Source organism: Bombus huntii, chromosome 5 (assembly GCF_024542735.1).
Source record: "Bombus huntii isolate Logan2020A chromosome 5, iyBomHunt1.1, whole genome shotgun sequence".
NCBI lineage: Eukaryota > Metazoa > Arthropoda > Insecta > Hymenoptera > Apidae > Bombus > Bombus huntii.
This window is the reverse complement of record NC_066242.1, coordinates 6,614,580-6,630,116: the sequence shown is the minus strand read 5'-3', so window position 1 is coordinate 6,630,116 and position 15,537 is coordinate 6,614,580. Positions and strand designations below refer to the sequence as shown.

The 15,537-nt window shown below is 31.0% G+C and overlaps 1 protein-coding gene and 1 long non-coding RNA gene across 4 annotated transcripts; one reads left to right on the top strand and one right to left on the bottom strand.

Moving 5' to 3' along the window:
* Positions 1–336: 336 nt before the first annotated feature.
* LOC126865384 (innexin inx1) lies at positions 337–15,367 on the top strand. Of its 3 annotated transcripts, XM_050617804.1 has the most exons (5): positions 337–862; positions 1,055–1,460; positions 11,025–11,132; positions 12,467–12,622; positions 13,036–15,367. In XM_050617804.1, the coding sequence occupies exons 2-5, from the start codon at positions 1,413–1,415 to the stop codon at positions 13,606–13,608; spliced, it is 885 nt and encodes a 294-aa protein (XP_050473761.1). In that variant the 5' UTR covers positions 337–862; positions 1,055–1,412; the 3' UTR covers positions 13,609–15,367. The 3 variants fall into 3 exon arrangements, with proteins under 3 accessions (XP_050473761.1, XP_050473760.1, XP_050473759.1); XM_050617803.1 differs by having other exon boundaries at positions 337–1,460; XM_050617802.1 differs by lacking the exons at positions 337–862; positions 1,055–1,460 and adding an exon at positions 7,613–9,024.
* LOC126865386 (uncharacterized) lies at positions 9,603–11,130 on the bottom strand. Its single transcript, XR_007689521.1, has 2 exons — positions 10,991–11,130; positions 9,603–10,898 (listed from the first exon to the last, which is right to left on the bottom strand). It is a non-coding gene; the product is annotated as an uncharacterized LOC126865386 (long non-coding RNA).
* Positions 15,368–15,537: the final 170 nt, after the last annotated feature.

Below are 15,537 nucleotides of genomic sequence, written 5' to 3'. Positions count from 1 at the left end.
GTAGGGTGATATTACTGATATTATTCAATGGACAGTCTGCAGAGGTCACTTTTCGCTCGTGCGATAAGATAACAAATCTCCAATTAAGAACATAAGTTTATCCAAATGAATTTCAATCAACTTGCAGTAATTACAGATTTGATCTAAATATTTAATTTCATTTTCGTTCCATTCTTTTTTGTCTTTTCTATTCCATTCTATTTCATTTTTATCTAGTCAAATGAGCACACGTGCGACTTCGTTGTATGAACGGTTAGGTCACGAGCATCGAAATGTTAAAACACTGCCTCCTGCCATATCGTGTTGCGATGTGTCTGCACAGAAGCTCGGATTACATCACGTTGCACATTTGGACCAGCGACCAGTTGCAACGAAAACGAGACCGTAACGCGATGACCACAACGTGAACAAACGTAATTTGCGGGAACACGAGCGTCTAAAAAAAAAAACGACCACATCGAAATTGTTTCTGATCTAATTTTCTTTGAAGTGTCGATTACCTTTACTGAAAGAAAGAAATATGTATATATATACATATAGCATAATATAATATATACATATCATTTTTATACAAACAAATACAACATTTTCTTTATAGAAGAGTAGTAAGTGAATGTGAAATAAAAGAGTTTCGTTTGAAGCTTAAAATTATAACTTTTAACAAGTTAGCCCTAACATATATAAATGACTAGAGATAAAAAACTGAGCAAGTGTTTATGTTAGAATATCGTTAGTGAATAACAATAAAAAACGAGTCGGAGAATGCGCGTGACGATTTGGCATGCATAGTATCATATTATGGTGATTTTGCTGCACGTGGCAAAAATGTGTATTATACATGCGAAGTCTTTGAAAGTGCAATGTAATTACAAATGTAAAACATGTAAAATTCAAACTCCAGTCATATTGATCGAGAATTATTTTAGAATTGAATTATTATTTAAAAAATTAAATTAAATTATTATTGTTTTTTATTTCTAAATTTTATTTTTAAATACAGTGTTATTATCTTATTTCTAAATTTTGTTTTTCAAATTTTTTTCATTTTTTTTAGCATTTATTAAACTTACAACTCAACATTTCTACAGTAGTTTTGTAGAGTGGTCATTTGTTACGTTGTTAGAAATCAAGCCAAGTATAGCCTGCGGATAATATTTCATATCTAATTGTCAATCTCTGTGCTATATCGTTTTCTAAACAATTCGAAGAAACAGAGTGTGGTACGTCCTGCGAATCGTTGAACGATTTTGACCTGGGTCTCATTAGAGACCTCCACCATTCCGGCTATGGGTACTCTGGCAACTGAAAAGTTAGCAATATGATCGTGCAGGTCAACGGAGAGATAAAACCCGAAGGGAAACATCCTTGGAACACATAAACCGTTGGTGGGCCATTTTAAACATCAAACTTTCATGGCTATTGAAGATGCAGGCACCAGGTTTCAGCAGCTTCTGTGTTATGTGAGTGCATATTTTCTACATTCAATTACTGAAAATTCTCAATGCGAGAATTGATTGTAAATATTAACAAATAAAAAAAAAAATATTTTCTACATCCAGAAGGACGTTTATGGGCTCTATATTTGGCTCTAAAGTAGAATTGGGCATTGGGCATTATTGAAGTTTTTTTTTTTTTATTTATTTATTTACATTTTACAATTTGTCCAGTAGGACATTTGGTAAAATATTATAGCTTAGTGATATAGTATTATAACATGTGGATGGCTACCCCCAGTGGGATACCATCTTCGAATTTGATTGATTTATTTCTTTAATCATCTCAGATAATACGTGTTTGTTAGGTTATGTCCTTTGTGGGGTCCTTGAAGTAGTCTTTTTTTCTTGTAGAATCATTAACGAAAACGAAAGTTTAAAGAATAACAAAACTTTAATTTTACTTCAATAAATTTTATTAAACTCTACCCTTACAAAACTACTCTAAAGATTCTCCCTTTATAGATTTTGTATAGAAGTAATAATTACACTTTTCCCAACAAATAGGTATATTAAGACAAGTAAATAAATAAATAAAGATAGATCAATTCTCTGTACATTTTTCTAATTTCTAGATGGTTTTATTTCATCCGTCTAATACTCTTTCAATATTTCGTTTAAGTAATGTTTTCATTTAATAGAATACTCGCATTAAAATAACCCTACTGCAATTTAATCATTTAGAGAGAAACTAAACGAATCAAACAATGAGGTCGAATATGTGAAACAACGTAAACGTACGATAACTAAGGAAATTCTCATAGGTAAAGTATGTATTCGTTATCAGTTAGGAAAATTTTACGCCTATCTTTTGTTAAAAATAAACTCGTTTTGTAATTGTGAGAGCAAGCAACGTGTTTAATTTATATATATGTTGTTGAATTACGTTTCTAATAATTCATAACTTGGTCCATCACGAGTTCTTGGTTAGTATTTGCGTTCGATGTGCAGAAAATAAACAAGTTAGAATCAAGAATGTAGCGAGAATAAAAAAGTTAAGGATATGAAGGAAAACCGTTCCCCAAGAGTAATCTGAGTCTTTGAATTTTTTACTGAATATATGCAGATTCACAGATCAGTGGCGTCAAAAAATATCGTTCTAATTATAAGTTCTTCAAACATTTTTAAATATTAAGTTTAAATATTAGACTTTTTTAAATTAAAAATAATATGTTTGGGATACTTGGAAATATTTCTGAGAATAAAACAACGTTTAAATCAGCTTCTCATTTTAGATTTTAAATTTCCACAATAATTAAGATGACATATTTGTGACTCTTCGGGTTTCATTTAGTATTTCACTAATAGGGATTCAACACAGGTAGTATTATTAGTACATTGTACTTTGTTCCGATATTTTATGAGCATTCTGAAACAAGTGGTGTTCAACCCACTCATTACAGAACAACTGGAATCCAGAATCGTCACTAAACATAATAAGATTGAAACTTAAAAAATCACAAATATGTCAACTTCCAATTTGTTATGGCTACGGATAAAATAAATGACTGTTGTTTGTCGCAGAAGCAATGTTCTTGATCGAAAAAGTAACAGGATAAAACCTCTTCCTCAAAAGAAAAAGAAAAGGTGTATTATTTACGCCATAAATAATTTATATTAAAAACTAAAATAAAACCTCTGCCTCGCTAAAGCAAATACTGTTCTATCTCTAGTTTCGTAGATACACGATCAGGTTCACTCTAAGAATTATCGACTGTTATCTCTCTTCCGTTCTCTCGGTTTTTTCGAAACACACACATACATACCTGTGAATTCTTGTGTCTCATCGAGTGATGTTTTCAAACAAGTATAGTTCATCGAAGATTTTGCGCTGATAGTCCATCAATTTCGAATAAATAACCTTAACAAATAAGTAGTATAAATAATAACTACGCAATTATTTCCTAAACTATTTGTTATAGAACAAAGTGTTTTAAGTAAAACTTACTTTGCTTCAAGAAGAACATCTTATGATAACTATCAGATTTGTCAAGGTGGAGACGTTTTCGAGATCTCAAGGTGACCTTTGCTTTTTTAAATGGAACTATATGTTTTCATTTAGTCAGTTTTGTAGTTCTGTCCGAAAGGAATTTATTGATCTAAATATGCTAGTGTTTCAAGGTCATTCAAGATCATATACTGTCGTTCAAAATTTACCTTTGTTGAACATCCACACATTGCTCTTCACAATATTTCGTTGATACGGTTGTAAACATGATTCGAAGTTACACTAACAATTTGGATTATAGATACTTTTGTTTACAAGTAGAAGTTTCACAAGTTAGAAAAATTTATCAAATGCTCTTTTCTGCAACAAATAGTTTAGGAGATAACTGCGTGGTTCGCTTCAAATGGCACACCCTCTTTCTCTTTTTTATAATTTTATTATAAATATTTTCTTTTTTGTACATTACATAAAAACACAGTAATAGCATACGTGTACACTGTACAAAATGATACTTTCAACCGATAGTGGAATATTTTTTATTTAAATTTTTGAGAAGTTAGAAATTACATGCGAATTTTCGATTACATGTAAGGTTAATCCCAAAGTAGAAATCTTAAATTCCCGCGTTGTTCTGAAGAATCTGTAGTATATCTTTAAAAAAAATTCCATTATCAACTCACTACAAGCCAAGTGATTTATCAAGATTTAATTAATAAACTCCACCGATAAATGACGGCGTATGTATGAAAATATTTACACAATATCTGATTACCATTTGCTACTGATACCTTTGTTTTTATGACATCGAATGAAACACCGTTGATACGTGCTTACAATCAGTGTTCGGTCTGCTCGTGCTGAATATCAGTATCTCATTTACGTTCGTTCTTTCTCCTTTTCTCATTTGAATTTGAATTCTTTTCTTATTCGAATATCTTGATAAGCATTCAGATAATGCCGAATTGCAAAATGTTTTGTGAGCAGCATTTTTCCGTAAGTAAAACTTTCGTCGAACAGTTTCAAGTTCTAAGTTTATTTTTTCTCTTGGAGTTACAAAAACTTTGTAGTCGTTTTTCAGAGTTACCTACTCTTACTTTGCCCAACGTAAAATATTCCTTACCATGGAACAGTTTTAGTCTAAGGTTTGAGATGCAGCGGTAGGTTTATGGTAACCGGAACTCCTGTAGTTCGTCTCAGGGAGACTTTCAAAATTCCATGAACATATGTGTAACATGTGTCACCGTTTTTTTTTTTTATATAAGTGAATGTCTGTACCAGTCCAATGCAACATACGTCAAATAGAAAGTCACAAAAGTGTACTTACAATACATCAGTTATATTTCAAATATTTTATCAGGATATACTTCAGCAAAATTTTAATTTAAAACAATTTTAATTCTATGGAAATAAAATAAAGATTCATTGATTTTTTGTATTAGATAATCAATATTTGATAACTGTTTAATTTTTATCAAATGGTAATGAGTTTTTACTTCTTACTAATACAAAAATAGAATGTAGGTTTAGCATGAATTAAGGGAGGAAATTATTTTTAGTAATCGTTCAAGTTCATGATCAGTGTTTGCTCATAGAGTTATACATTACATTATACGTATATATTACACGTATAAAAATATGCTGTATTCTGTTTAATAAGATAAATAGAATAAAATGAAATAAATTTATTTGTCCTCAATTTTTTTTCAGATTTAAATTATAAAAAAACATAAACAATTATGTATTTATTTTCAAATTAATAGTCTTGTAATATAAAATATCAAGTACAAATATATATAAATAGTATAAAAATCCATATTATCAGAAGAAAAATAAAATATAAAATTAGAATGATGGAAGAAATTTTTACGCTTACGCGTTCGTAAAACCGGTCGTCCTTTTTACGGCTAATATTTCAGCGTTCAGCATCCTAAATAAATGACAACGCAGCATACAGGAGGCATGCTGGTATGTACATATTTCCGTTTCTTAGGGTAAAATGCAGTCTTTTCAGCGACCGTGCATCTGGTCACGTACACATTTGCAGCGAGCACCCTTCGCAAAACGACAGAATAAAAGAGTGAAACAAGGAAAAGAAAAGAACCTAGCGAACAGCACAAAATTGCTGATATTGATTGCATTATTTGTACAGCGTTGTTCGCGTCCTGTGGAGTTTCACACGCGAATTTATCCTTATAATTGAGTCTGGACAAACGTGAAACATACGAAACGTACAGTGTAATTTATAAAGCATGTTCAGAAAGGAATTAAATTATTATTACTTATCACTGCATTATATTATTAACATCTCATAACATGATGTGTTGAATTATAATATTTTTCTCTTATAAGTGAATAGAATTTAGATTATCAAGTTAAATAATGTATCTTTTTCTAATTTGTAGCTTTTAGATTATTATTTCTATATTTTGAACTTTTTCAATTAATATTTATACTAATTGATTTTTATGCAATAATTATTAATGTAAATATTATTAACATAATAAAGAAATCAATCTTTACTCTATTAAATGTAACAATCAAATCTCATTCATCTTTTCTTATTTATTTTAATGTTATAATGTTTATATAGATTTTGCTGTTTTACTTTTAATTTAGAAAGCGACAGAATCTATCATCAGTTATAATTTGTAAATATTTTCTAATGCCACTAATAATAGTAACATAAAAATTACATAATTAGTATTACTTTCGAATATTTTACTATCAAATAAATATTACTTTGAAGTACTGAACGAGTATATTTATTTATTTGATAAACTTTATTACTTTAAAGTATTGAACGAGTATATTTAAAGTTTTCTTTTTTGCTATGTTTACAAATATTATACGTATCATACAATAAATGTGGTTCACCTTGGCCCACTTATACCTTAAAGCAAGGATGCATATATGTAATGAAAAGGATACAAAAAGAGAATATCTACGGACGTAAAATTCTCTTCGACTTTCTCCTCCCAAGTATTCATTAATTTTTCATATATCATAGTCTTAAGAACGACGTTATTGCCATTCAGAGCGCAAACACCGCTTATGCAAATCCTACGTACGATTCTCTTGTCAACCTCAGTGTTCAATTGAATTTAACGATCGAGTTAAACCGATTTACTTTCATTATGATATTCGAAGCGAACGAAAGACTGACCAGAAGAGAAAAGAAGGAGAACCGAGCAAGCGAATAACGGTATGTAGTGGGTAATGGTAGCCCCAAGAAGCTTTAAATTATCGCAATTCAACTTCTTAGTTTGAATACTGAGAGGAAGAAACTGAAAATTTGTCTGACTTTGAATGGAATATAAAAACTTGTATTTATTTTTTCTTATTTTCGAAAACTAGGGATACAAAAATTTGTGAAACAATTTTTACTGTTGAGATATTTAAATTTGTTTTTCTTATTTTAAATTTTTTGGAAAGTATACTTTCTTGTGTAAGTATTATACAGAATTGACTTGTCAAAAATTGCAGGTTATTATTTCGTCTGAAGGTCAAAATAAAAGTATTTCTAACTATAAATTTCAATCACTTTCCTTTAGATTATATGTTTAACTTTTGGTACAAATATCTCATAAATATAAATATAAAACACATATATAAAAATTAAAAACACTACTACATCTCCAATTCTTAATCTGAAAATTTCGTAAAAGTTCACTAAAGTTACTTTAGAAAGTGATAAATTTAATCAAATCTAATCGTATTAAATATATTCATTTTATCTAGCTAATTCTATAAAGATTAAAATAATACCCCTTATTATAAAATAATAAGTGCGCCTTTCCGTATATTCAAAATTTTGCCCCCTCGCGCGCTTGTAAACAATCGAATCAATAAAGAAAAAATAAAATGAAATCAACGTAACAATCGTTGTACTGAAACCATTCTACAACTCACATTTCTCGATTGAAGTATACATTCAAGGTAGAGTTTTTCATAGAAAAAAAGTTGTTTAAAAAACAGTGCAAAGAATCGACTGTACAACGGTAGCAGCCATGAACGCAGGAGCATGCACTATGGAATCAGGGTATATAGTGTATCATGGTATAAAGGGGGGAGTTTGAAGCAGCCGTCGGTCCCCCACCGTTTCGATCCCCACCTCCTGGGCCCTCTCCTACTCGTTTCTACTCCGGCAGTCCCCCTAGCAGATCGAAAGAGTTTCCCTCTCGCCCCTCGGCCGAACAACAAGCCACTGACTTCTCGTCAGTCGACGTTGAAGACTGCTACGTACATACGTGTATATGCCGACACAATTCGGTGTTGGCTGCTGCTCGCAACAACCCGTTCATCGTACGATCTATCTGCACGATATATCAAGGGAAAAAAGTGCCGTGCGGACAGAGGAGAGAAAGAAAGAGAGAAGGAGAAAGAGGGGGCTCGTGGCACGTCGGGGAGAGTTCAAGGTGTTGTACAATTTTGCGCTAGGCTGTGTTTCTCCACGAGAAATCTTCAGCCGACGCGACCGAAAGGAATAAGCAGGATTGACAGTGAGTGTCGTAGCTTTGACACGAAGCGAAGAATTACTTAGATCCGCGATGTCGCGCGATTTTGTGTAGATTCAAGAAACCGTACAATTATACAAAATTGTACGTAATTCAACGTATCACCAGACACTTCATCTACAATCGATTAACAAGAAATCACGTGGAGAAAACGATACATCACCGATCGGAAAGCGGAGAATTCTCACACACGTGCAGTTGTTTATTTACGACACTTACCTAAACTGGCCGAAACGTGTTGCGCATTCAGATCGATCGATCGGTAACGAAAGATGCCAATAGGATATACCTGTTTCTTGAACGCGTCTCAGAACTAAATTTCTGCCAGAAAGGAGCAGTACCTGTATAAGTCCTAGATCGCGGACGTTCGCGATCTCGTTGAACGTGGTTCGGTGACCGATCGCGCGCGCGCGAGCGTGTTCTCTTCGCCTCGAAGAAGAACAAGAAGCGGTGACGGATAGAGTAGGGCAGAAGGAAAAGAAGAAGGACGTTGAAGGAGAAGGAGAATTGAAAGAAAACGAAAAGAGGGAGGCACGCCGCATGGACACAGCCGTACGACGATCGTGTGTCTGTTTCGTTTAGTTTCATTTCGTTTTACCGTTTTTCGAGCCTGAACGTGGTAGATGAGGACTCGCAGAAGTTTCAGTTGATACAATTTTTTCTCCGTGTTTCTTTCTTGTATTCTATTTTTTTTTTTTTTTGTTTTCGTTCGTGAACGATTCTACCACGTGGGATTAGTTGTGCGAAGGAGGACGCGCGAGACTTACGAGGATTTTATAAACAACTGGAGGATTTATAAGTTTAATAGAACGAAAGAATCATGTATAAGTTACTTGGAGGTCTTGGGCAGTATTTAAAATGGCAAGATATAACGACGGATTCGATGGTGTTTCGGTTACACAACCGCTTCACAACAGTGCTGCTTTTCACGTGTTCAATGGTGATTACGGCTACCCAATACGTTGGCAATCCTATTTCGTGTATCGTTCAGGGTTTACCCACGCACCCTATCAATACTTATTGCTGGATAACTTCTACGTTTACTATGCCGGACGCGTTTAATCGGCAGGTGGGTAATCTAGTTAATGACTGCGTCCCTAATTTTCCAACTTGAACTCACGTTTTAATCATAGATATGGTCGTTTGGATGATTTGCTTCAACCTTGAGATTTTTTACGAATATCCGCACGAAGTTGGTTTGTTGATAACAATAGAAGAATGTTGTACTGACTAATTTTTACTATGGAGACAGTTTTAGGGTTTAATTTTATGTATCAATAATAGAATATACATACTATGAGAAAGCTCTGAAATTATCAGATTAATAGTAGAAAATGTTTTATTAATTATTAGAAATTGTTTTTATCGCGGCATGTTCAATTGCATAACATAGATAGATAAAAATGGGAATTTATTGTTTTGCAATCATAGCAGCAGTTATTCCTTCTTTGTATAATAGATGTATATTATTTATGATATCTTTTGATTCTTTAATTAAATAAAGTATTAGTATAAAGTATTAATTATTATTAATAAGTATTTAGATAAGAATCCTTGATAAGTATTTAAATTTTATGTTGTAACTAGAAATAGATGCACCTCATAATTATCGGAGACGTAAACGTAATTAGAATTAGAGATCGAATCTTTCTTTTTTTAATTTTTTTTTAAACAAAATTTTTTCCTATTAAAGGCTGTATTGTTATCTAATTAGTTTGAAAGCTACTCGATATTTCTAATTAAAATCGCTGTTAATATATATAAAAATATAGAATGACGAAATCATTTCGGGTTATAAATGTTATCTCATGTATAATTTTTTTAAATCTGTATAATTTCATGATTGTTACATTTGTTTGAATTTTACAGTTTCAATTCAATTTTGTATCTTCTATATTTATAATCTTATTATGTAAACAAATCTTCCTCCTTCAGTAAATACATATTGTAGTTCTATAATATTTTTTTGAAATAAATACTTAGATTTGTACTTGTGTTGTACTTGTATTAAATACTATCTACGTTAAGGAATTATCCTATTTAACATTAAAAAATCAAATAATTTAGACTTTAACGAGTTTATTTAATTGTACAGAAATTAAGTGTTATGAATATTTTTCGAATTATGATTTTAAATATTTTTAAGTTCACCCCCCACCTCTCACATCACATAAAATATATGTATATATTGTGTTTATATTTTTAAATAGCAAATTCACGCGAGTTGAATGAACAAGATCATTCTTGGAAATGACATACTATATATAAACAATTCTAGATACATGTATAATGTATAACAAAATACTATATACTATGTATAATGGTATATAGACTTGTAACAAAAACTTGTTTGAGATATGATATGTGATAATCTATGATAATGTTTATGTCAATCCCAATTTTAAGCAAATTTAGTAATCAGTCATAAACATAATACGAATTTATTCAAACTTTAAATATTATGATGGACATTTTATGTTTTTATAAGTTAATTTTTTAATGATGATTTAAAAGAATAAACATTTTCGAACATATATTTTAACATATTTTCAACATAATCCATGTTTTATTTAAAATTTAAATAAATATTATGAGTATTGATGATCATGATGAATATTTTTAGGATTTTATAAGAAATTTTATTTTCTTCCACTAATCTCTTCTCTCTGTTCCTTCATATTATTTAATAAATATGATTTCCATACTATTCATATCATATCATATCATAATCTACATATAGAAATATTTTTCTAAAAATTTTATTATAATACCTAATCGATAATAACTATTATTTAAGTAATTTTTCAGAAACTTTGTTATGATACTTAATTAAGAATAATTCATATAGTTGATATATAATTTCTTAATAATTATTAATTTTTCCATTTTTTGTCATATATTTGTAACGCTAATTACCCTTTTGACCAATATTTCTGATACGTCCTGTAAAAAGAATGAAACTAAATATATGGCACAGACTATAGACGATGTAGATATAAATTTAATCAACTACACCTGCAGTCTTTCGTCATTACCTATTGTTGACAGAACATTTGTTCCTTTTATCAGGTCGGTGTAGAGGTGGCGCATCCAGGAGTGGCGAACGACTTCGGCGATGTGGATGCAAGGAAATATTACACTTACTACCAATGGGTGTGCTTCATGTTGTTCTTCCAGGTAAAGACTCGTTTATCAGTAATCTTGCACACGCGACAGATAAAGCTTGGCCGCGACAGCTGCGCGCGACTTCTCAGTTTAAGTTTCCCTTTACTGTCGTCGCTGTTCTCTTCTTTCCGTATAGGATATCTGAAACTGGTTCGCGAGCACGAATGCACCACTGCAAAAGATCGATCGGTTAAAACTTTATCACGACTCCTCTACTGATAATTCTGATGTATTTCTTCTCGCAATGTTATCACTTTTTCTCGTTACTTTTCGCGAGAACTGTTTTAATAAATAATCTATGCATTTAATTCTTAATTTCATACGTCCTTATTTTTATTACTAACACAGATATGTTATTAAATTAGATTACTTAATAATTGTATTTATTCAATCACTATGTTGTAAATATTAATCTAATATAACTATTTTTTGATTAATATAGATTTTTTCCATCAAAGACGCTTAAAATTTTCCACTAAATTACGCTAATGAATAAAGATTCAAATTTTGAAAAACGAGTGATCTATAGTTACGGATTAATGGTAGATAAACACTTTACTTGAATTAATAAGTAGAAAGAAATTGACAAAACTGTTTTATTTAAAGATGTGTACACGCAATAAAGCTCAATTTTTTATAATGGAATTTTATTCAGCGTCCGATTAATTGTCAAATCAATTTGTTTATCTAATTTTGAACTCTTCATTCAACAAATAGTAATTGCAACCTGTTGCATAGGAAGATACATATTCGAACTGTCTTCTGAAAAATTCAGATAAATAGTTTTACTGTATATATAAGTATTTTTCATAACACCATTATAATTTCTCTCACAGATAAATCTAATATTAAATCTTCACATATTGCTGGAGACAGATTACATCAGCGCGGATGTAAATTCCATAGGTCGTATAGGATTACAGTACAAGAGTATTTTCATTCATTTAAATATTACACAAGGATTGATATGGAGATTTTAGAAACTCTCGTTTATAAAGAGAAATTTGTTAAATTTTTTTTAAATATATCCAGTGCCATAGGATTGATTTCAATCGTTGCTTTAACGAAAAAACTAAAACTGTGATGTTTCTGCTACTGAGAATATTTATCATTGGTAATAAATATTAAACGTATTAATCGATTACGATTCCTTGTAAAATATTAAATCTATTAATCGATTACGATTCCTTGTAAAATATTAAATCTATTAATCGATTACGATTCCTTGTAAAATTCCGTTTTTTTTATTGTTTATGGAGATTATTATGGATATAGTATATTGTAATAACGTGAATATAATTTTAAGATGATCTATTAGCCAACCAAATATTCATAATTTTTCACAGGCAGTATTATGCTACGTTCCACAATGGTTGTGGAACATGTGCGAAGGCGGTTTGATCAACGCGTTGGTTATGGGTATGAATCATAGTCTCGATTGCGAGGAGAACATTCAAAAGAAAAAGTCAATGCTAATGGTTTACCTGATGCAGTATAGAAAGGTAATACGACTATTTATTAAACATTTCATTATTTTTAATAATTTGAGTTTCTGAGATAAGCCGTAGAACCTAAATCCAAATATAAAACTAGTAAAACATTAGATACTAATAATGTTAGAATATGAAATATAAACAGTGATACTATATAAAATACAATACTTAATTAACAATAAACGGTAACATTTAATTTTGCCTAATACCGCCTTGTATTTCTAAATGACTAGTAGCTTTTCCGTCATTTTGATCAAACTTATTTGGCCAATTTAATTCTTGAATCCTTCGAAAGAATTTTTCGACAGTGACACAAAAGCGTAAGAGCAAAGGCGAGAGGAAGGCTGAGACGATTTGGTTAGATCCAATTTGCCTTCATTGAGTCCAATTTATGCCAATTCGCCGATTGCTTCTTCTTTCAGACACACAACACGTATGTGTATCGGTATTTCGGCTGCGAGGTTCTCTGTCTCATCAACATCTTCCTTCAACTGTGCCTAATGAATCAGTTCTTTGACGGCGAGTTCCTCAGTTATGGTCTGCGAGTACTGTCACTACCTGACGTTCCCCAGGAGGAACGTGTTGATCCTATGGTCTACATTTTTCCACGCGTCACTAAATGCATATTCCACAAGTATGGCGCGTCAGGAACAATACAGAAGCACGACTCGCTATGTATTCTTCCGTTGAACATCGTGAATGAAAAGACATATATTTTTATCTGGTTCTGGTTTACAATCCTGTTGATTTTACTCTTGGGCCTAATAGTCTACAGAGCTGCCATAATCTTTGCCCCAGCAATCAGGCCAAGATTGCTTCAACTATCCTCAAGACTTCCCTCTATCGAAACCTGCTCTAGCATCAGCAAGAAGATTGATCTGGGCGACTGGTGGCTTCTCTACATCCTCTCTTCTAACATGGACTCATTAATATACAGGGACTTCCTCCAGGAGCTCACAAAAAAAATGAGCGACACACATTCAGTCGCTGCTTAGACTCAGATTTTCATATTTTATAATTAAAATTGAAAAACACTGATTAAAAGATAACAGTTATGGACTGATTTATTGATTGGTCATTAGAACATAGGCAAATAATATACTGACCTATGTCTCCATCTGGAAATGATGAAGCGTTAAGAGAATTTATAGAGATATTTTCCTAACCAGCGTCTAGAAAAACAATTACTATGTACGACTGACGTAATAAATACGGTGAAGACACTCTTGATGCCGCGTTAAAGTGACCACTTTAGGATCTCCGTGTGTGTGCGTGTGTGTCTGTGTGTGCTATTGCGCGTGTATGTAGATGTGGATGATGTGTTTCGTGCACACGCACGCGAATCATTATTTTTTAACGATTAGATCCTGAAAGAGAATTGTTCTACATCTCTATATTTAGTGTTCGTTCTCCAAAGCAAACAAAGCTATTTTATTTGTTCGAGAAGTATTGCTCAAAACAAATTGTTTCTACATAGGATATCGTGAGGACTTACTGTACGAGGATATGTTTTACTATACAACATTTTTTTGTCATGAGATCATTCTGATATTTTTCTAATATATCGATCTTATGATTATAACGACATATGTTACTGCATGTTGTAAAAGACGCTATTATGATACATTCCCATATAATGTATTCAAATCCATTCCTTTAGTTCTTTATTTTCTTTCAACAAAGGTTTTTTTTTTTTAATATGAGTATATTGAATTTTTAAACGTACATTTTACGTTAAAATACAAATGGGGATAAGTTTTCAATGTGATCAAGTAATTACAATACTAGATAATTTTTGTATGGTTAATGCAAGTATATAACATATTCCTACAATTGGGTCGTATGTCATATTTTAGTAGCGTTTCAGAAAAATGCAATATTTTTTAACTACAAAAGAGTACTAAGGAGATGGATCTTCAAATGTTATTATAAATTTATAATTTTGTCCATTTCTGTGAATGTAAAAGGCGCTTGTTGTCTATGCATTCTGTATATCGAACGACTATCTACTCATTTGTATTCCATCGACAGGAATACATTGTCGAAGAAGATTTTTATTAAATGTTATAAATTTTCAAGCAGATTATACCTTCCATTATGCTTTAACCAATTTCTATGTCCTAGTATATTAATGTATAAGCGTTAAGCAAATTGTACCATATATATTACATGTATTTCCTATTGGAAAATCAGAAACGATAAACAAAAAGACGAGCCGAATTTTTACGGTACTACTTTAGACGATTAATAGGTGATTAATGAGAGAAGTAAAGATTGATACAGATGGATAATGTTTTATACAATTTTACGATTTATATTTAACTGCTGCAGCGATATTGTATCAAATGAAAATATTCATATAGTAAGTACACCTATTGTTGTTCATTCCATTCATTGATATTTAATTGTAGTAAAAGATTTTTCGTTTAGTTTACTATTTTGTTCAAACATATGAAATACTTAGTTATTTCTGTCTCGATTTTACCTTTGTATTTAGTGTTTATTTCGTTAATTTAGTAAGAAAGCTAAAATGTAAGGCTATAACATGCAATACAATGTTTTCCTTTCTTTTTCCTACAAGTTCTTTTGAGAATTTACCTAATGCTAGAGAATGTTGTATACAGATAAATGATAACATAAAACATGTTGATAGAGATATCAAGAATATATACTTTAATTCGACCATGTTATGCTTTTTCTTTAGTATTATTATTATAGTATTTACAAAAAATAAAAGTTTCCTATTTAAAAATACACGAATTTTTTATTTAAATCTTATACTATTAAAACGAAGTTTTTGAAATTGTTCCTTTTTAAATCATTAAAAACATAAAAAACATTTTTCTTTAAATTAGCTTTTATTTATTTATTAAAATTTTTTTTTTTGTAAATACAGTGCAGTGAAAGGTCATTTCTTATTAGAC